This window comes from Frieseomelitta varia, unplaced genomic scaffold (assembly GCF_011392965.1).
Source record: "Frieseomelitta varia isolate USP_RPSP 00005682 unplaced genomic scaffold, Fvar_1.2 scaffold_740, whole genome shotgun sequence".
Lineage (NCBI taxonomy): Eukaryota > Metazoa > Arthropoda > Insecta > Hymenoptera > Apidae > Frieseomelitta > Frieseomelitta varia.
In genome coordinates, this window is record NW_025110524.1 from 56,568 (window position 1) to 77,911 (window position 21,344).

At 38.2% G+C, this 21,344-nt stretch overlaps 1 protein-coding gene across 1 annotated transcript in view; it reads right to left on the reverse strand.

Annotated features, from left to right (window-relative positions):
• Window positions 1-21,279, reverse strand: part of LOC122535580 (carbonic anhydrase-related protein 10-like) — a 72,895-nt gene extending 51,616 nt beyond the window's left edge. The window contains exons 1-2 of the mRNA XM_043667244.1: window positions 21,202-21,279; window positions 11,243-11,434 (exon numbers count right to left, since the gene is read on the reverse strand). Coding sequence (XP_043523179.1) covers window positions 11,243-11,434; window positions 21,202-21,279 — 270 coding nt within the window. The remainder of the gene's footprint in view (window positions 1-11,242; window positions 11,435-21,201) is intronic.
• Window positions 21,280-21,344: the final 65 nt, after the last annotated feature.

The window sequence follows — 21,344 nt, forward strand, 5'->3', positions numbered from 1 at the left end:
TGTGGCATTCAAATTTTTGTAAATCCAGATTTTCAACAGCTTCCCTGAGTTATCCTAATTTTAGTGTATCTCCGAAATTTTATATATTCAAAAAAGAAAAAAAAGAAAAAAATTCTTATACAGTATCACGAAACTTTGGAAATTTCTAGAATCAACTTCAACAATTCCGAAAATATTACAATTTCTTTAACCCTTTAATATAATTTTTAACTCATGACAAAAGTAGAAATGAAAAAATAACAAAATTATTCCCGCGAAGTAAAAATAATAAAAATTTCAAAAAGAATCCGATGATATCCAATAATTTATGCAATTCCCAAATTCTTTAAGAATACATTCGAAAATTTCTTCCAACTACCAGAATTATTTTTCCCCGATATAGACATAACGGAAATATCTGGGAAATTCATTCACTCTGCTGATAACCACGGACAAACTTTTCTTCCCACCCTGTGCATATTCCAATCAATTTTTCCTCAAACTTTGCTGCAAAGACAAATCTCGTCGCGGTTCTTCCACGAACAGAGGCAAAAGTATTAGAGGATCGTGCTGCGTGGCCGTGTTTCGTAGAATGGTAACCGAAAGCACGATAACCGCTTGCGTGGTATCTGGCGCGCATATTTTTTTTTTTTTCAGTTTCGATCGGCGAGCTTTTGATCGGTTTGGCCGGCCGATTTAAAGCAAACAGAAACGGTAATCGGTCTAACCGATATAAACGGGACACGTCTGTATGGACATCAACCGCAGCTACGGCCAATTTGTACGAGACTGTAAACAAGAACGGCACAAAGCAAATTCCGTGCGCCGGATACTGCGAATACCGGGAAATGATACGGCACCGATCGCGCCGATAACTTAAGCGAAAATTACCGTTGCAGACTATCGTTGTTTAGCAGGGACCCGGGTCTGCCGGCCACTTTCCTGGAATTGCGTTAACATATTTTATGAATCAAGATAAGGAAAAGAACATTTTAACAGAAATGATAGAGATAACGGTGGAGGAAGTTACGAGCGTGTAAAATACAGGGGAAGTATAGAAATGTATAGTGTTAATGTTTAAGCCTTCTGTAATCGACGAATGAAATATTTCACAAAGAAGAAGAGGGAGAATAAATTGTCAAATAATTTACAAATAGACTGCTAGATTTTATGTAAATTCATATTTCTTGTCAATGCGTCTAAAATGAAATGGATTCTTATTAACCATACAACTTCCACTTATTAAATATCGTAACATTCACTTTACTTTGTAATTTCGTACCACTTTTTTCGTATTTGGTGTTTGCACGACATTTTTGAATTACTCACATCGTTGTACATCTCGCGTTATTATTACTGTGTGCATTTTTACAAGCTTATTGTGAATGCATAAAAATTCACAGACATGTTCGTAAAATATTTCCTAAGAAAGTTTCTATGTATCATATTCATTTGTGAAGCGATCAGAAGGAAAGAACAGATTACAAGAGGGAACGTAATGGATAGGGGGTCAAAGAGCAAGTTGGAGATAACAGAACGGGTTAACCAGGTTTATTGGGACGCTATAGGGACGAAAGGCTTGGGCTATGAGAACCGAAACCAGGTTAGAGCTCAAGTTATAATCCCAGAATTTCGTAATATAGTATACAGTCTGTCTGCCTGCGGCGAAAATGTCTGTTAACGTATTTACGAAATCCGTCTTCGCTGATTTAATCGTCAAACGGCCATTTACTTTCGTCCCCTGATGCGACAGATTAAAGTAGTTTATCAATTTAAATCGTTCTGTCATTAATATCTTCTACAGACACCTGTAAACACGACTCAACTCTCGAAACGAACGAAAAATATTCAACTGAAAATTTAATCGGGCATCTACGAAGGCACGAATCATTCCTGTTATACGAATTTTAATATTTCATTAAAACGCGTTGTTACTTTGTCAAGAAAATTCAATTCTCTGTTACAACAGAAAGTATAATTATCATCTTATCTAGCCTAAGTATCATTTCATTTTTTAGCTTTTTATTCCGTCGGATAAATTGAATTATCTGTAAATTGAAAATTTTGCCCATGACTTTTAAAATATATTAGCACGATCTGTCTATATCATCAGAAACATCAAAATCTCCTATCATAATTCAACGCTAACTTGTCTCTAAATAATCTCCCTTACTACTTATCCCTTTCAATCGTACACTCTCCCTAATCTAAGTTAACTAAATAATCAGCTGTCCCACAATCTTTCCAAAATCAATAACTTAAACAAACCCTTCCATCAAGGTCAAAGGTCCAACATTCGAAGCAAACACATATGTATATCCCCATAGTTCATAATTATTAGGATATTTACGAAAAGTTAGTCGAACATTTATAATTGTAATTGCATGTTCGACTAAATACCAATATTTGTAATTTATATTCATTCCATACAAATATTTGTCGAGTTTTTCATGGAATCAGAACTTTGGGCATGTTTGTGGGTGTTTGTGCAGGATGTAATGATCGTTAGACTCGGGTTATCTATTAACATTTTTATTTGCTATGTTACAAGAGGCGCGGAGAAATTCTCTGTTCGCGGCGTATCGCAGAGTTTATTCGTACTTCCTGACTGCCCGAATTTCTCTCCTTCTCCCATTCGTTCCGTATGACTGCTCGACTTTTTCTTGTCTTTTCGAAACTTCTTCGTTCCGAGGAAAACTCGGTCATCGTCTCGGACATCCCTAATTGGCCAAACCGTTTTTGCGTTTTTGACCAATTAGGTTGTCACGAAATTGCGCCGCCTACTCCTTGCGTTCGGGACGCATTTTCTCTGAGAGTGGGGCTGCAATTTCGCCAGGACCAATTTCCCCGAATTGTGGCGGTGTAGCAGGGTTTCCTCCTGGGCCTCATTCACTTTCTCCAAGTATTTTTTTGCAGATGTTGATCTGGGTGGCCCTTAGGAATTCAAGAGTTTACGACGCTTCGCAGAAATGCTATTGAGGCTGTATTTCTAAAACTGTAAGTGCGGACATCCGGTCTTACGCACTGCAAAACTGACTTTGGCCTTTTCAATTCAATAGCGTCGGCTCCACGTGAATCGTAAATTCTTCTAACTTTTCTGTCTGAGAAAACGTCTTTTCTCCGACATCTGCTAGCCGCTGCAGAACAAATCAGTTTCAGATCTATTTTTTTTTTAAATAAAATTCACATTAGAATACATATATTCGTTGAAAAGTTAGGCGAACATTTATAATTGTAATTGCACGTTCGACTAAATATCAATATTTGTAATTTATATTCATTCCATACAAATATTTGTCGAGTTTTTCATTGAATCAGAACAAATCAATTTCAGATCTTTTTTTTTTTTTTAATAAAATTCACATCAGAATACGTATATTCGTCGAAAAGTTAGGCGAACATTTATAGCTGTAATTGCACGTTCGACTAAATATCAATATTTGTAATTTATATTCATTCCATACAAATATTTGTCGAGTTTTTCATTGAATCAGAACAAATCAGTTTCAGATCTTTTTTTTTTTTTTAATAAAATTCACATCAGAATACGTATATTCGTCGAAAAGTTAGGCGAACATGTATAATTGTAATTGGATGTTAATATTTGTAATTTATATTCATTTCTATACAAATACTCGTCGAGTCTTTCATCGAATCAGAATACGAAACAAGTCTCAAATTTTAATTTACTGATAAAATTCAGGGTTACAGGGTTACTGCTAACCTCCTAGATAATTTTTGCAAATAATCATCCAAAAATTCATTACGAATTAAAAAAATCTTTAATTGTTCCAACTCTCTCCTTCCAGAGGATCCAGATTTGATTATCACGTTTTGCACCGTACGAGAGTTTCACCACTTACAAACGGCACAGTGTGCATACACGCAAGCTACTACAAAAAAGTACCGAAGATATAGCGAGATAGCGTCGTGTTGTCGTTTTTCACGGAAGAAAAACGAAAATAGGAGGACGGAGAACGCGTGGAGGAAGAGAGAGAGAGAGAGAGAGAGAGAGAGAGAGAGAGAGAGTGAAGCAAGAGCCAAGAAGAGGAGGAGAGGAAGGGTTTGTTTGAAAGGACTGGCAGGAGGACAAGGGGATTCCCAGAGCCACCGGCACTCGAGCGAGTCTGAACCATTACCGGCATGTTTGAGCGACGAGCCGCTTTGATGCCGAAAGCCTACTCGAGAAGGAGCTGATGGAGTGGCTCGAGTGGCTCCTCGAATGGTCCCTCCTTGTCCCAGCACCTGAACCGGATGTCCACACAAGCATGCCCGGTCTGAGAGTCACGAATTTATGGCCGGCGTGCTAGACTAAATCGGCCTAGCGCATCGCCCTGTTCTCGATTAATTATTGATCGTGATCCAGCGCCATTGATGGATAGACAATTTACACGACGATTTACGCAGTCCCGGACGCAGTGTTTTCTGCGTGCAATTGATTTTGGCGAGGTTGGCTTTTAATACTTCAGCAATTTTCGTCTGGAAATACACTAATTTATATTTTCAATACGCAGGATGTTCCAGTATTGACGGTAGAAGAAACTGGGAATGATTTCATCATCGGTGATGAAGGGGAAAAAATCATTTCACAGATATCCTTTAGACCTTATTGTCAGAGGATTAATACGGTCAAAAGCTGGCGGAGTAAAAAGTTTGGTGCGATGATTCGACAAGAAATTGTATTTTAGACGTGTGTGAAAATGTTGCACAGTCACGCACGATCGTAAATTATTTCTCATTGATCGCTCGAAAATTGATTACGAAAATTTCAACCCTCGAAAATTTCCAAAATATACAACATACTGTAGGGAATCTGAAACACTACATCGACCACTTCAAGATAAAGCGAGGCTAAATAAATTACTATTTAGAAACTATAATTATCCCGACTGTAATCTAATTATCGTCCTTAACGAAACGTCAGCTTAAAACGAGAAAGTTCAGTCAACCGATTTTAACAACGAGACGGATCTATAACAGCGTGGCCGGGAACAATGCGCCAAGTAAATTCCGAGCTTTCCAATCAGAGCCAGCCTTTCGAAAAATTCCAGCTTTATCTGTCTCTGTTACAACGTCAACGAGCCAGAACGTCGAAAGATCGACGCTCCATTCGTTCCTTTTTCCTCGGGTGCCGTTTACGAATTCGAACGTGGCGATCGATTCGCGCGCGGATATGCACCGGGGAACTGGTTGGGAGGGGGAGGGGGTCCCGGTCGAATAAAAATGGAAATCGCGGGGGCAGTTTACGCCGGGAATCAATGCAATCCCCTTCCGGATTAAAATTTTATTTGCAATTAAACGACGATGGACCCAGCTGTGTTTGCCGTCGCAATGATCTGTCTGTCTGATGAAACGAAAGAGAGAAAAAAAGTGGGTGAGCGTAAAATAAAATAAAAAAAAAAATAATAATAAAAAAGAAACACACACTTTGATTGAAACAGACTGTAAAGCGTTCGTCGGACGTTGTTTTTTTTTTTTTTTTTTTGTTTTCTTTTCGCGGTTATTAAAAAATAACGATCGGTTATTAAAAACAGCGAATAATCGGCCCGAGGGTTGAAGAATATTGCTTGTAACTAAATATACGCGGGGCAACTGGAACACGAGGAAACGAAGAGCTCTTAATGGAACTGCAAAATCGGCCTGTCCTTGTTCCCGTTGCTAAATGGGAATCCACGTGAATCTCTTTTGAGAACATGCACGTTGAACAGTTACGAATAATTGGTAATCTAGAAGGCAAACTCCGGCAAGCAGGGGTAATTTTTAATCGCAATTGCCCTGCGGCTAGCATGATTCTTCGCTATTATTATCGGGCGTCATTACCGCTGCTTTTCGATACATTAGCTGATTCAAGGCCCTTTCCATCTTTTTGATAAACCGTTTCGTGAGCTTTGTTCAGCGTTTGAGATTGTTTTACGCATTTCCTTCAATGGGGCGAAATTTCTGTTTCTTATGTTAGTACTTTACTTTACATCTTTGATAGAAGGAAGGAGAGAAATAGCTAACTTTACCTTTCTACAATATATCTCAATTATGTTTTAAAGAATTATAGAATATTCACATTGCCAGACGCTCTGTATTTAGTTAAATTTTTATATTTCCGCGAAAGTAACTGAACGAGAATAGAATTCACCAAATGTTCTATATATTTTTCCATACTTTATCCACTCTGTCCATTTCTCGACTTTTAAATTTCCCATAATTTGCACCAGTCACAGTTGTTTACTGTATAACAATGATCATTATGGAACGACATAAAAGTTATATCATCGAAGAATTTTGGAAAAAAACGCTGAAGAAAATGTAAAAGTACGTGCGTAAGTGAATATCTGCAGATGGTTGGAATTATTATGCCAGACCATGTATTCAGTTATGATATGTACTCCTGTCGATAGTTAATGATGCAAGGCTGGTTCTTGCCACTGGAATTGTTAATGATTCAATATTTATTGACTACCGTGATTCATTGGTATATGCTTAGCTGCACCGTTGTAAAATTTATCGCGGAACGTTTATTTGTGTCAGCAAAAGCGGACTAGCCATTTATGATTGATTTATACTACTGAACGCGCGGTTGACTTACACTCGCTTTATGAAAGAATCGTCCATACTCTGATCGTTATCAATATTTTTATAATTTTCTTTCATAAAGTTTAATTGGACCTAAGTTAATTAATTAACTATCTTATCTATATAAAATTACAAAATTTAAAAAAGCAATAGTACGGAGACTACAACTGGACTGTGAATTTTTATGTATTCACGGAAAATTCTCTTCTATAAAGTTTAATTAATTAATTGCCTTATCCCGTATAAAATTAGAAAATTTAAAAAACAGTAGTTTAAAGATTATGATAGACTGCGAATTCTTATATTTATGGAAAATTTAAAAATACAAAATGTACGGAACATGGAACGTGCAATGTTTGGCACAAGAATAGCCAATAATTAAATTTAAAAAATAAAAGTAATTAAAGAATTAAACAATTAAAATATTCAAAATATCTAAATTTTTGTCGAAGTTTCTCCTCTTATTGATTTTTATAAAAACGAGTAAATTTGCATAAACGTTCATATATGTCTATCTGTAATTTGTACCTATACACGTATAATACAACGGATCATAATTTGTATTAATAATATTTAATCAATAATATCATAAATAACGACGAAATTACAGTACTATAGTAATAATTATAGTACTATGGTATACTGTAGGAATGATAGTACTAACACAATTGATAAATTGTCACATAAGTGAACTCGACCGACGACTAAACACCTCCCTCGATAATTTCTCAAAAACTGACCTACATTTCTCCAAGCGTCTCGATACATCCGAACGAGCCGTGTGTGCAATCACGCGCACACGTACGTACATACACGCGTCTAGCAACGCGACGAGCAGCGCGGAGGATTTATCATTCGGCGCCAGCGGTAGGAATTCGCCAGTTCATTCGTCAGCGAGAGTTACACGCGGCGGCTGTAAAACGGCGGATAGAGGTGGAAAAAGCGGGAAAGAAGGACGCGGTGAAAATGGATGCGGCTACGGGCCGCAAGCACAGCCGCTGATTGCGTCCGCGTCCCGCTCGCACCTGCTCGCGTGCGGATTTCGGATTTGCTGCGTGCAAACACGCAGCGTCGCCGCTGAATTATGTGCTCGATTAACCCCGAATCGATTTCGGACCGTGTCGTCGCCGCGTTGATTCGAAAATAATTGTTTTCCGGCTTATGACCCGTTCCGGCCAGCTTCTTTCCGCGACTGGCCCTCTCGTTTGCTTCGTCCACGCGAAACTGTGGGAATTTTCAGATGTAATTTGGAACAGACGCGGCAGGACAAGTGAAGTAGGTGAGTGGGCGGCGAGTGGAAGAGTTGCGAGTTCCGGCCAGGGTTTAAAGAGCGGTCGAAATGGAAACTGGGTTGTTTTCGGTCTTCCTTGGTTTCATGGGTAGCTTTGAGAGCCATAGGTTTATATAGTTTAGCAGTTGTATGTATTGGGTACAGATCATTACGCTGACATTGAGTGATATTTATACATACGTATTCTATATTCATATTATATTTTATATATACATATTTTATATTTATATTATATTTTATTTTACTTTTATTAATTACGCTTGAACATTAGCATATATTTAACGATGCGGATTCTACAAGCCGGAAAACAATTATTAGCATATATTTAACGATGCGAATTCTACAATGAAAAATGTTATGGATAATTTTGAAGAACAGTGTAATTGCAATCCCTTTTATTTTTCTATTTTCTTTATTTTTATATTTTATTTCACGTCTTACGTTTATTATTTATAGCTTAAACATTAGCATACATTCAACGATGCGGATTCTACAATGAAAAATGTTATGGGTAATTTTGGTTACAGTGCAATTGTAATCCTTTTTATTTTCCTCACGTTCTTAACAATACAGATTTTGCACAATTTTGAAAAATAGCGTAGGTGCGTTCCCTTTTTCGATTTTTATGTGTTTGGAAAGTTTGAGATTTTCTTCATTTTTGTCGATTCAAATTTATTCTCTAAAAAAAAAAAAAAAAAAGGAAAACAAAAAAACACATTCACTAACTTTTCGCGTTTCGACAACCTTTATGTGATCAATCAACACAATTCGCTTTTGCAGTGACATTTTTGAAACTAAAAGTTTCCTTTCAAAAAGGGGAAGGTCAGAGGTCTTTGCGTATTTTCGTTTTTGTACAGATTGGCGGTTCAAATAAAGTGCTGCAAGCTGTTACCTCAAACACTAACGAAATTGTCTATTGTTTTTTTCTTGAATCGAATTGCTTTGCGTGTTGCAATTTTTCATATTAATTCTTGTCACTCCGACGCCACTTTTACATCGACGAAAATAAGATCGATCAAAATTTGTGGCGTTATCGTTTGCAACTTTATTAATTCAATTCACTTTTCAGGAATTGAGAGCGACGTTTCTTGTATAATTCGTACTTTGTCTCGTAACGAAAAATAGACGACGCAATATTCTCTAAAAATTCACAATTTCCCCAACAGACAAAATAATCATCGTAATCAATGAATTGATTACAAATTTTTATATAAATTCGTATTTTTAAAAATGCAAGCAACTCTGTAGATAATTGTTTTACGTACCAAGTATTACACAGAAACACTTTGAATACGGATATTCAGTGTTATTTTACATCTTAAAATTGCTCACAAACGCATAAAAATCCGCAGCCTATCGATAAAACAGAGGAAAAATTCCCACAGATATCAAGGTACCACGATCTCCTCCTAACATCGTAGCCTAATTTCGAAGCGGTCTAAGGTGACCCGCAGGAGAGGAGTGACTTGTGTATCTTCGCCGCCGCGAGGAACGAAATTCGTGGAGGCGGACGTGTTGCTTTCGACATTAATTAAAATTCGAGAAAATCGTGGAGGACGAGCAAACGCGACTCGACGATATTCTTTCGCGGTCTGCTGACCGTCCACGCGAGGAGAACTAGGTCGCACGTGGAGAGGATTCGCTCGCCGGCAGAATGAGCAGGTCGCGGTTAATTGGGTCATCGTCACGTCGCGTTTAACGAATGTTTAATTTGTCTCGTTACGAAGCCAGGCCCGTGATTAATTTCGATTAACTACGCCGCCGAATTCTCGCCGAGTCCTCGTTATACTCTTAACCTTGTCCACAATTCGCTGATGAGTCTCGTCAAAAGACACATCTATAGCTCGTTTCAACGTTGTCGCTTCGTTTCTTTTTTTTTTTTTTGAGCCTCTCGTTATGCTTTCAGCCTGGCGTAATTAGAGTATTGTTGATTCAGGAGAGATGATACGTCCTTTTTAGTTAAAAATTCCCCCTCTCAGAACTTATATTATCCGCGCGCCCTTCCGTACGCTTAATTACATCTTTCAAAATTTCAAAGTAGTTTTCAGAATAGATTCTCGAGCAGATAATTTCAGAGAAGTTGACTCGAATTTCGAATTTTCGTCAGACTGCAAAATTTTTAGGAAACAAGCAAGAACGCACCAGAGGGCGAGCAAAGCGTAAAACAGTGGACAGGCAAAAATTGCCTACCGTTTGTTCCGTTTCGGAACGTCGCTGCTTAAAAAAAAAAAAAGAAGAAAAAAAAAGGATAAAAACGAAAAAGTGAATTTACTTTGTCAACTACTTTCGAAACGGAAGTAGAAAAGAAACGGGAGGGATTTCGAAGGGAATTTAAATCTCAACATCGAAACGAGGACTCGCGGTAATATATAATTAAAGGACCGGAAACTCCGACGGGTTTTTAACGAGAATGGTCAATATCATCTTGATGAAAGATTCAGCGACTTTGAAAATTCCCACTCGTTGAATAATCTCCCGTTAGTATGCTATCCGCTATCTCTAATTTCACCGATCTATATTTTAGTTTTTTCTTCGAACGAATTCCCTTTATTTCTCTATTTCGCCAATTTCGCTTCGTACGGGATAAAACGGCGATGCTGTTTGAAATTAGATTCGCTACGTGGCTTAAGTGATATGAAATCGTTTCTCTGTCTCTTTCCCTGGCTCGACCCTCTACTTTTTCCCTCTTTTTTTGTTCTTTTTTTTGTTTTCAATTTTCCGTTTCTTTTGTCAATTTCACGGTCGGATTTTATCAAGTTTCGCCGGACCGCAGATATTAAATTCTGCGTACGACCCCGAAGTCTTTGAAATTTCCAACCGTCGGCTATGAAATTGTTAACAAATTTCTCTACGCTTCCTCGTGACTCTCCTTTAACGGGCTTGTTAAACGATCCTCTCGCATTTTTATGAAAAGAAAAAAAAAAAAAGAAATGAAACGTTCCCCTCTTTTTCGTACAAAAAGGATACGCAATTTAAACGATAATTTTCTGTCCAGCATATATTTTAAAAAGCATTTCATCCCATTTTCACCATTTGATATCGTGTTTCTCCATCTAATGAACTTTGTCTAAAAAAAATTTCCCCCATTTAATACGTAATTAAATCTCTACGAGTTATTTCTTTTAAAAGAGAAACATTTGAGAGCATGATAATGTTTTTTCAGAATCGTGTGAACACGTGTTTCAATCTCACGCGTAAGGATCGTCAGTCGATCGTCAAAAACGTTTAAACGAGAGCGATGTCAAAATGACAGAGCGAGAAAGGAACTTAAATTGAATGTTGAAATCTCCAAGGACAGAGACATTTCGAGGGTGGAGATTGATAGTGAACGGGAATTTCCAATGGCAATTGTTTTCGTGAAACGGGACGCGATCGGGCGTTGAATTTCGTGAACGTTTCACTCACCTCGGCAGGAAAAGCGTAGTTATTAATGCGATGCTCCGATCCGTAATCGTTATCCATTCCGTAGTGTATGTAGATCTCCTCGAATTGATAGTGATAGGCGAGTGGGCCACCTGTTATATTGACTCGCACCTTGGCCTCCCGATCCGCTCTGAATACCAGGAACTGACCGGTGTTGTGCAAATGCCCGGAAACCTGGAAACGAAATCAATTCGGAACCTTACTTGCTTGCGAAATCGATCTACTATCTTCGGTCTGAACTAGTCTGAAACTCGTTGTAATGGTTATACAGCGGTTTCCATTGAAGCGTTTCCCTTTTTTCTCTCTCTCTCTCTTTAATCAGATCCTTCGTTCTATTTTCGCAGTTTTATTTTCGAATTTTTAATCAAGAGTTCGAAATCAAATTCTGTTGCATGACAATGACAAATTTTATTAGTTGCGCTTCATTTTATTTCATTTTATTTTATTTTATTTCATTGTTGTTTTTATCGGGTATGATTAATTAGGACGTGAACGATGAATTCGACGAAAATTCAAAAGCGTGCAGATGTTTCGTACAGCTTTCGAGTGCGAATCGTTGTGCCGTGAGTTTTCAAAATTTCAATCTAACAGTTATATCAGACAACTTTCGTCGTAATTCTCTATTCTATTATGTTTCTAGTAATGCGGAAGCAAATTTATTTCTACTTGCTAATAAATAAAACGCCGACTGTTAAACCTGAGAGTAAATTTTTCATACGATCAGAGCCAATTCTTTATTTGTACGTTATCTATATTCATTTAGTTGCATGCATTTTCACTGATTACCTCCGGTAAGGAATCTTCGTTTTTAAAACGACAGATCAATAAACGACTGTTCAGGAGATATTTCAGTATTTTCCAGTTCTTCAAGCACGTGAAACAAGCAATTCCGCGGGACCAGAAAAAGCAAACATTCCTCCGCGTAAATCAAAATACATCAAAATTTCCTTTTGGAAACAAGCGTACGATCGACCGGAATCGAGAAAAAGGGCGTTCCATTCCATTGTCGCTTTTATAACTCGGCCGCCTGATAAATTTCTTATAACCTCGATTTCCACATTGTCGACTCGAAACTTCCCTCTCATGCGCCACGGGCACAGTTTTCTTACCGCTTTTCAACCTAAATATCCTCCGCGGTTTGAAATTCGATAAATCCATTTCCGCGAGGACACGGCAATTCGCGCAAATCTTCGCGAGATGTGCAGTTGGAGTATTGTAGACATTGAATAGAAGAAATTAAATATTTATTTAATAATAATCCTGGTGATTGAACAATGGGTAATTAAATCAAGGTAATAAATAGAAATTAATAACTTAATCGACTCATAGACTTTGCTACTCCTTTGAAAAAAACTTCTTTTTACTATTCAATCGACACTACATGTCCGACACAGTCCTTGATCGACTCTTCTTTTCTTTTTTTTTTCAAAAAGAAAAACGCCTCACGCCAACTCACGTTCATGCTTCTCCTCTTTCACGCATTCCTTCACTCGGCAAACACTGCCATCTGGGATAATTAAACGAGCTGCAGCTAAAATGATGGCTTAAACCTACGATGCCACAGTATAAATGTACGCGCGTGTCTCTCGTCATTCCACGTGGCAATTACGAATGGCGGGTGTTCCTTTTCGTCGGAAGCGGACGAAAGTCGCGTTGGAAAACCTGGTGGGAGCGGAAGTACACATCGTGGGTGAGCACGACACGACGCGAGATTCTATAATTAAAATGGCGTAACTCCATTAAGAGCCCGCACGAAATGCAATTATCCCGTATTACGCGCGTGCCGCGCAAATCATTTTCGTTTAAATCGCCGCGTTATGCCCGGGGAAAATTTCAATTGGAGCACGGCCGCGTCCATTGAATTAGCAATCGGGGACCGGCCGCGTAAAATTTTGACCAGCTTGCGCCGTTCATCTCTCCTGTAATTCGACCAAGAATTAACGACCGATTAAACTGTCTTCGATAAACCTTCTTCGATCGGTTTCTCCACCGACACGCTTTCAACACCCTGAAAATCGTTCACCGTCACTCTGCCAATTGCTGCATTAGTATTTAACTACCACGCTTTCGCGTAATTTGCTTACTAATATCCGACTGTTGTCTATTTCTCTCGTTTCTTTTCTTTTTTTTTAATCTTTCTAATTATTTCCTCGTCTCCGTTTATTAGATTTATTATTGTTCGAACTGATCGAACTTGTTAAATTCGAATGATTAATATTCTTCAACAGGCACTCAACAATGTTTGATAATGATTGGTACATCATTTATACAGAAATAGTAATTCGTTACAATGTATGCACGGAGTAAGTAAAGTTTGGAAATGTTTAAAAATCGTGAAATTTTTAGACATTTTAGACAGGCAGTGCAAGTTCTCGTGTATTGCATTAAGATAGTACATGTCAAATATCATTTATTTATTCTCTATCCGTGGCTGCCGATATATAGAATTATTTTATTGTACTCCTATCTTGTTGTATTGAATTTTTAAAGTATGTCTTATCGAGAGAATAATAATAATCGACAAAACAATATTTCTACTCAGGGAAGAGTTTTTGAAGACTGTAATAATTAGGATTCTGATTCCATGCATTTATGGAAAAAAATTGACAGTTGCAAATGTGTATGCTCAAGCCATACAACATATGAAAATACCTTCATAAAATATCCAAAATAGAATATGTTATATATATACATACATATAGTGAATGAAACAAATTTTTCTATCTGTTTCTTTCGTGGTGTTTATACAAATTTTAAAATTTGCATTCTATAAGAATCAATTATGATGTTAATCGATCAATTACTATGTTAAGAGTAAATGGAAAAAAATTAAAGTAAGATTATCTGCCAAATAAATGTACATTTCACAATAAGACAAGCAGTGAAAGTAGTGCTGGTCCGTCACTGGTCAGACAATCACGAATTCAGGCTATCAATCAGTTTACTTGGATACTTGTTTTCACATTCTTTGCTTCTTGAACGCGTACGTTCCTTAAATATTGCGACATATATAATTTTGCAAGCCAATCAACGTATCGTAAATAGCAATCGCTCTAGACACACGCGTGTATCTATTACTTTGTCAAACAATTTAATTTATAATGACAAATTAATATTAATTTGTAATTTATATTAAACAAATGATTAAATATTCATGACAAAATATTAATAAAACAGACTGCGCAAGGCATGAATTCATATTAAATATTGTGACGTTCAATATTATAATGAAAGCGTTTCATAAATTACTCCCATTTATAAATTTAATATCGCGCCTTTTCAAATTATTTATCACGTGTAAATAACCAGCTACACTTTCCCTCAAAATTTTCAAATTTATCATCCGATGTTTCGCCAACATTTCTCAAAATTCTCGAAATTTATTTCCTCTTGTCCCCGTCGTTGTTTACCACGGAAATTCATACAACCGTAATTTCTCTTAAAATTCCAAACATTCGTCCGTTTCGTCCGTACGTCCCCAAATTTACCAGCGCATTCCGAAATAACGAAGTCTCTCTGAAAAAGAATATCCGTTTACGTTTCTCTTTCAAATTCATCCCACGATCCCCTCATCTTACGATTATTTTCCTAACGTAAAAAAAAAAAAGAAAAAGAAAAAGAAACTCACCCGTAAAAATTTCTCGCAGAGAAACGTTATTGTCGTTACCGTTCTCTCAATTTTCAATGCTCTCTCTCTCTCTCTCTATTTCTGACGGGACCGTTCTCGCGAAAGCGACGTTCAGGATGGAAAGCGAGTTACAACGAAAAAAGAGTTACAACATTGGCGCCAAGAATACAACCGGCTCTCGGAACAGGCCGCGTAAGAGGCAAAAAGGGAAGAGTTCTTTTGTAACGAAGTTAATGAAGCGGCCCTCTATATACAGGCGGCGTTACTTCGCGGTGTTTTGCAGTTTCGAGGCCGCGGCACAAAGCGTTAATTTCGCGCCGGGCTCGTAAGACCGGCAGATGAGCTCTGTGCACGGTCAAGGCTTTACTAAATTTCCCCTTCCACCCCCCGATCCCTAAATTACCTCCCACGAGCGACTCTATCTTCAACTCTGTGGCTCTCATCTTCGGTCTTTTCCACCACCGGGAAACACGCTCTTCCCTCGACCGGGACCTTCTAATTAGTACACCATCAGTGAAACGAAAACGTTGGACGAGTTCGTCAGATCTGTGAAATCACGTGTAATTCTCGTCTGGTTCTCGCTAACGCCAGTGTTCCCCAGTTTCTCGAATCGAGAACGACGGAGCACAGCGGAGTAATGGAACATTCGGATGAATATTTCGTTTGGGTTCCTTTATTCGTTGGGTATAATATGGATTAGTATGGATAGACTCGACTTTCTTTGTTCGTCAAGAGTATTCGAAATTACGCACCGATTCCTCTGTTTATTATAAATTGCTGGTTGATTATATTTCATTTATTAAATTATCGATTACTTATCAAACTATCTATCTATCTATCTATATCTATCTATCTATCGATTATATATAGATATATAAAATATAAATAAAATATAAATAAAATATAACTTTTATCTATCTATCTATCTATAGATATATATATAGATAGATAGATATATAAAATATAAAATATAAATAAAATATAACTTTTATATATATTTCTATATATATATATTTTATAATATTTATTTTTATAATATATAATATTATATATTTTATATATATATATATATATATATATATATATATATATATATAGAGAGAGAGAGAGAGAGAGAGAGTTATTGAAAAAAACATTTGAATGCTATAGGTTCCTCTTTTCGTAAGTATTTGCAGACGTAGATTCGAATTTTTTAAAATAAATTTTTCTTTATAAATTTCAAGTGTCAATTTGATGATTTGAACATATTGAGATTGATTTTTTAGGTTTTATTTCTAAGTATTACTACTTATACAATATAATTGTAAAAACAAATATTGTCTTTTTACTTATTTATATACATGTCATATGCATAAAAAACATAAACAGTATATATTTTAATACTCATTTATAAAAATAAGTATTATCTTTATGTTTATTTTAAAGTACTATAAATCGAAAACACATACTACTTAATTAAAGGTGTATCCCTTATTCTTGCAAGTACAAGACCATAATCAAACCGTGTACTCTGCACATAATTCAATCTTTCTCTGCAATTTTACCGCGTTCACAGAAAACTTCCAAGTTTCAAACAAAGTGCAAAAGAATTCTCATTGACAGTACATTGGTAATTTCTCGATTTCAACGTCAACATCCTCGATGTTTGAACGTCGCAGATTCTTTTCACGCGAATTGAAACATAAAGACCGGATTAAGGGATCGTAGCGGCGAAGTTGCTCAATTAATCACACACCGTGGCTACATCATCCCGATATAATAAATCAAACTTAATCGAGCGAATCGCCGGGCCGCAATTAAATAACCCGCGGGCATAAATATTCCGAGGAACGAGTAGGGAACTCCCAGAGGCAATCTCTGACGTTTTACGCGAAAGAGGGCAGACGACGACGACGACAATGACGACGTCTCTCTTGTTTCACAGGTTCGCGACACGAATCCAGGCCTCGCCACGAATTCCGAGCAAGCTGGTAGGCGCCAATTATCGAGGCTGTGAGAAACACTGGGAGGCGGTGGCGGCCATGGGGTGATCCCCTTGATACCTTGGTAATTTCTTCGCGGTAGGGTGGCTGACGGGACAAGGAGAACGTGTTTCGGCAGCTACGAGCAAGAAAGGGCGTGAACTCGTCCCACCACCGGGCCGGGTAATTGATTAGGCATTTAATTGGACGGAATAGCAAGGCCAGACACTGTGCGCCGTTGTCGCTCTCTCTCTCTCTCTCTCTCTCTCTCTCTCTTTTAACGCGCGTTGAACGAAGAAGTAAGGGAAGGAGACGGAGAGTTAGAGGTTCCAAGCGAAGCGCAAGACGAGGCTGGGAAGTCCATTTTCTTGTACGTCGTGAGAAGCTGAATTATAGCGTCATCAGTTAGAAATAATGAGGTAACCTCGGGGAGAAAGCAGCCGCGGACGACACGTCGGCAAAAGTCGCCGGCAGATAACTTATTATTTTGCAATAGATTTCCGCGCCTGTGTGGCCCCGAACTCTATCCCAACCTAGCACGCTGCCCCCTCGCCCCTTTACTATTAAATACGTCGCCATTTCTGCTTCGACGCGTCCGTTTCACCCTCGCCAACCTCCCCTTCTCTGACCGGTTCACTAAGTCGCCTGCTTCCGCTTGTGAATCGCGACCACGTCGGACTACTCTCGTTTCTTCGTTCCCTCATCCTTTTCTTTTTTACTTCCTTCTATTTTTTTTCCTTTTCTTTTAAATTTTCCATCGTTCTTCTCAAGCAAATATAAATTTCCTTTGCTTTTCGTGCGCATGTCAAATCAAAGAAACTGTAGGACGAAACATGGGAAACTAATGACCCACTTTTTTTTCTAAAGAATTGTTACAGCATATTACATTAAATAATCCTTTGTATTCAATTGGCATGATTCTTTATAAACATATTTACCAATTATTGCGTACAATTTTGCGATGGATGGCAAAAGCGAATTCACTTGTTTTTTTTTTTATAATGATACGATAACATCTAATTATAAAAATATAACTGTAACGTCTAAACAATATATTAACACACTGTATTGCAAAATAGTCATTACTTTTTGGTATACTCTGGCAAGACGTCGGTAAGTTATAATTTAAAGGACAAGCGGAACATTTTTGACACCGATAACTTACTTTGCCTTTCAAACAAAAACGAACAGGATGACGTTTGTCATCAATATGCAACATACCACGCTAAAAGAAAAAAACTGAAAATTGACATTCGACCCGCACATACCTGATTCACCCTATAATAATAATAATAATATCAACGAAAAAAAAAAAAAAAAAGGAAAATAAGAATACTCGACAGGATATCGGAATAAAAATTCCGAAAGTACCGCCGGAGTAAATCTCAGCTCCGGAGTTCCCGAGACTTGCCGAGTATAAATCCAAAGACGCCAAGAAGTAGCATAACTCACCGAAAGAACATAACTCATTATCCTCCCGATGAATCTCCACCTTTTCGACTCTAATTCGCGGATAATCCTCGCGCCCGTCCCCCACCACAGCCCCTTTTTCATCGCCCTTTCCATTCTCCGCAACTTCGAACTCGGATCAATGAGGTCGCCGCCGCGCCGGAAGAAGACACGCGCGGGGAAGCAGTTCTGCCAGGCGGAATCCGCACAAAGGCCCGTCCCCACGCTTCTTTTCACCAGGCCAGCGCAAGTTCGCACGCGTTCCTCTTCGGCGAACACCTTTTCAACGCGTTCTCCTTCGTTCGCGAGCGCGACGAACGACTTGGGCGTGTGTGAGCGAGGGTCGTTCAACTGCCGAACACAATCGTCATTCCGTGAAAATTCCGTCGAACGGTCTACCGGCGCGTCGATAGGAAGGGCTGGAAAATTCACGAGACCAGCCAGCCTCTCTCGCGGTATAATTTCCTTCGTTTCCGTGGGTTTGCTCGCCGGCGAGCCAACTTCGGTCTGGGGCGCATCGGTGATTAACGCGGCTGGCGAGTTTCTTCCGAGCTGAGTTTTCGTCGGCGGATCAAAGGAGAGTTTCGCGTTTTCACGATAGGTCGGAAGGGTTCGCCATCACAGCCGTGTGGAGAAAGGATTTCCTCGGTCGCTTTTGACGTTCGGCTCCTGCCGATGTCTCGATTGTCTCCTGGGATTCTCAGACGGGATGAAGAGCGGTTGTTGAAGGATGAATGTTACCTTTCGTTTCTGGAGAAGTTTCAGCGAGGCAGTTCGGATTTTGATCTTTTCCCGATGTTTCCTTTGTTGCGAAGGTGTTCCTTTCCTCGAAGCGGCGACTTAGAAAAATTTGATTTCTTAGAAATTACGTTTAACTGTCATCGGATCAAAGATGACTAGAGAGAATTTGTCAAATTAATAATATTAATATATATTAAGATATTTAGTTCTGATTTGTATTTTATGTTCTCTGCGACACTGATTAGTAATAAAATTCAGAATACTTTATAAAATATATTACTCTATAATGTATGTGATATTTAACATTGATAATAATAATATATATCATTTTTATTATAAATTATTAGAAATAAATAATGAGACGAAATTAACCTTTCACGAACTACGCTAGCTAGATTGTTTCTCATATTCGATATATTTTTACACATTCCTGATACTTTCCATTATATTAAATAAATTATTAATTTCATAATCTTTTGCGACGTCCTTCTCGTTGGAGATTACAATCAACAAAATATCTGTCCGCAAAAAGTTAAATAAATAATTCTTGCATCTGTTCGATGATTCAAAACATTAACATTACATTCAATTACGTTCAATTGCAACGGGAACGATTTTTCTTTGAAACATCGATCGAATTCCGATCAAACAGAGTCTCAAATTATACTCCAAATGAATTTTTCATTCGTCATAATGCAAAATCAATATCACTTCAGTACTTCTGTCTGTTTCTACAAGCACATCAAGTGTCACTGTTTCACCTTGCACATCCACGTGCCTCATTCAATTAAGCTAAATCACCGAGCGTAATCGAATTAACGAATGGAGGCCGCACGACCATTCTCGAAAATCTCCTTAAACCGCCGGGGTCAACGTGGAGACGCTGTTTAACAATTCGCTTTCACTAGAGCGCCTGAATAATGGTAACCACTGACGCTATCGCGGCGAGCGGAAAGCCAGCCGTTGCGGCGCCGCGAATGCCAATTTTCGCGGAACAATAGCATGGACGCGAGTTAACTAACAACCAGCCGCTGTTTGCACGACAGTTACGACGATTTATACACAGGCGAAGCTGCCGGTCCCTCCTGCCAGATTGGAATCGCCGAGCTTCGATTACACTCGATGGATAAAGAACGCCCGTAAGGAGATCCTAACGACACAAGAAACCGCTGACACACGTATTGCCTTCGACTGTTTTGGCAAACATAGGCCTTTTTGTGAACGATATTATATAACGGAGCATATTGTCAATGACCTATGCCAGAAAATTTTCGTTCGAACTTCCAAAAAGAATAATCGCCTCGGGTACTATGGGAATCGAAGAAGACGCACACCGTTGCTGAAATATCTAGGAAGAGACAATTCTAAAATCAAAGAAAATAACAAAGAACACAACAGTAAAGGTCAAGGATAGCAATAACAAAATTATACAATTCACAGCGATCGTCAAGTCATTAAAAATAAATGCATCAAACTTTCCATTGCAAATGAAAATAATTAAAATACCTATGATACCATCCTCCTAATTAGAATCGTAGATTTTCCAATATCCTAATAATACAATGCAGAAACCACTCACATAACAAATAATTAGTATTAGCATAGATAAGCAATAACTTGTGGACAAGAAGAAATTCGCCCCCGAAAATACGAATTTTGCATTAGGAAACCTATTGTCGTGCGAATCCAAATTTTAAGCCACACATTCCTCCTCGCACTCGACACATGCTAACTTTAACATTCAGAGAATCTTCTGTATCAGGAGTAACGCTCAACGGCTGACTTTGTCGTGCAACCTTATCGAGTATCATGTACTCCAGATACAAAATACAAATTTTGCGCAACACATTCCTTCTCGTTCTCGACACATGCTAACTTTAATATTCAGAGAATCCTCTGTATCAGGAGTAACGCTCAACGGCCGACTTTGTCGTGCCACCTCTTCGAGTATCATGTACTCCTGATACAAAATACAAATTTTAAGCCACACATACCTTCTCGTTCTCGACACATGCTAACTTTAACATTCAGAGAATCCTCTGTATCAGGAGTAACACTCAGCCGCCGACATTGTCGTGCCACCTCTTCGAGTATCATGCACTCCTGATACAAAATCCAAATTTCAAGCCACACATTCCTTCTCATTCTCGACACATGCTAACTTTAACATTCAGAGAATCCTCTGTAACAGGAGTAACGCTCAACGGCCAACTTTGTGGTGCCACCTCTTCGAGTATCATGTACTGCTGATACAAAATACAAATTCTAAGCCACACATTCCTTCTCGTTCTCGATACATGCTAAC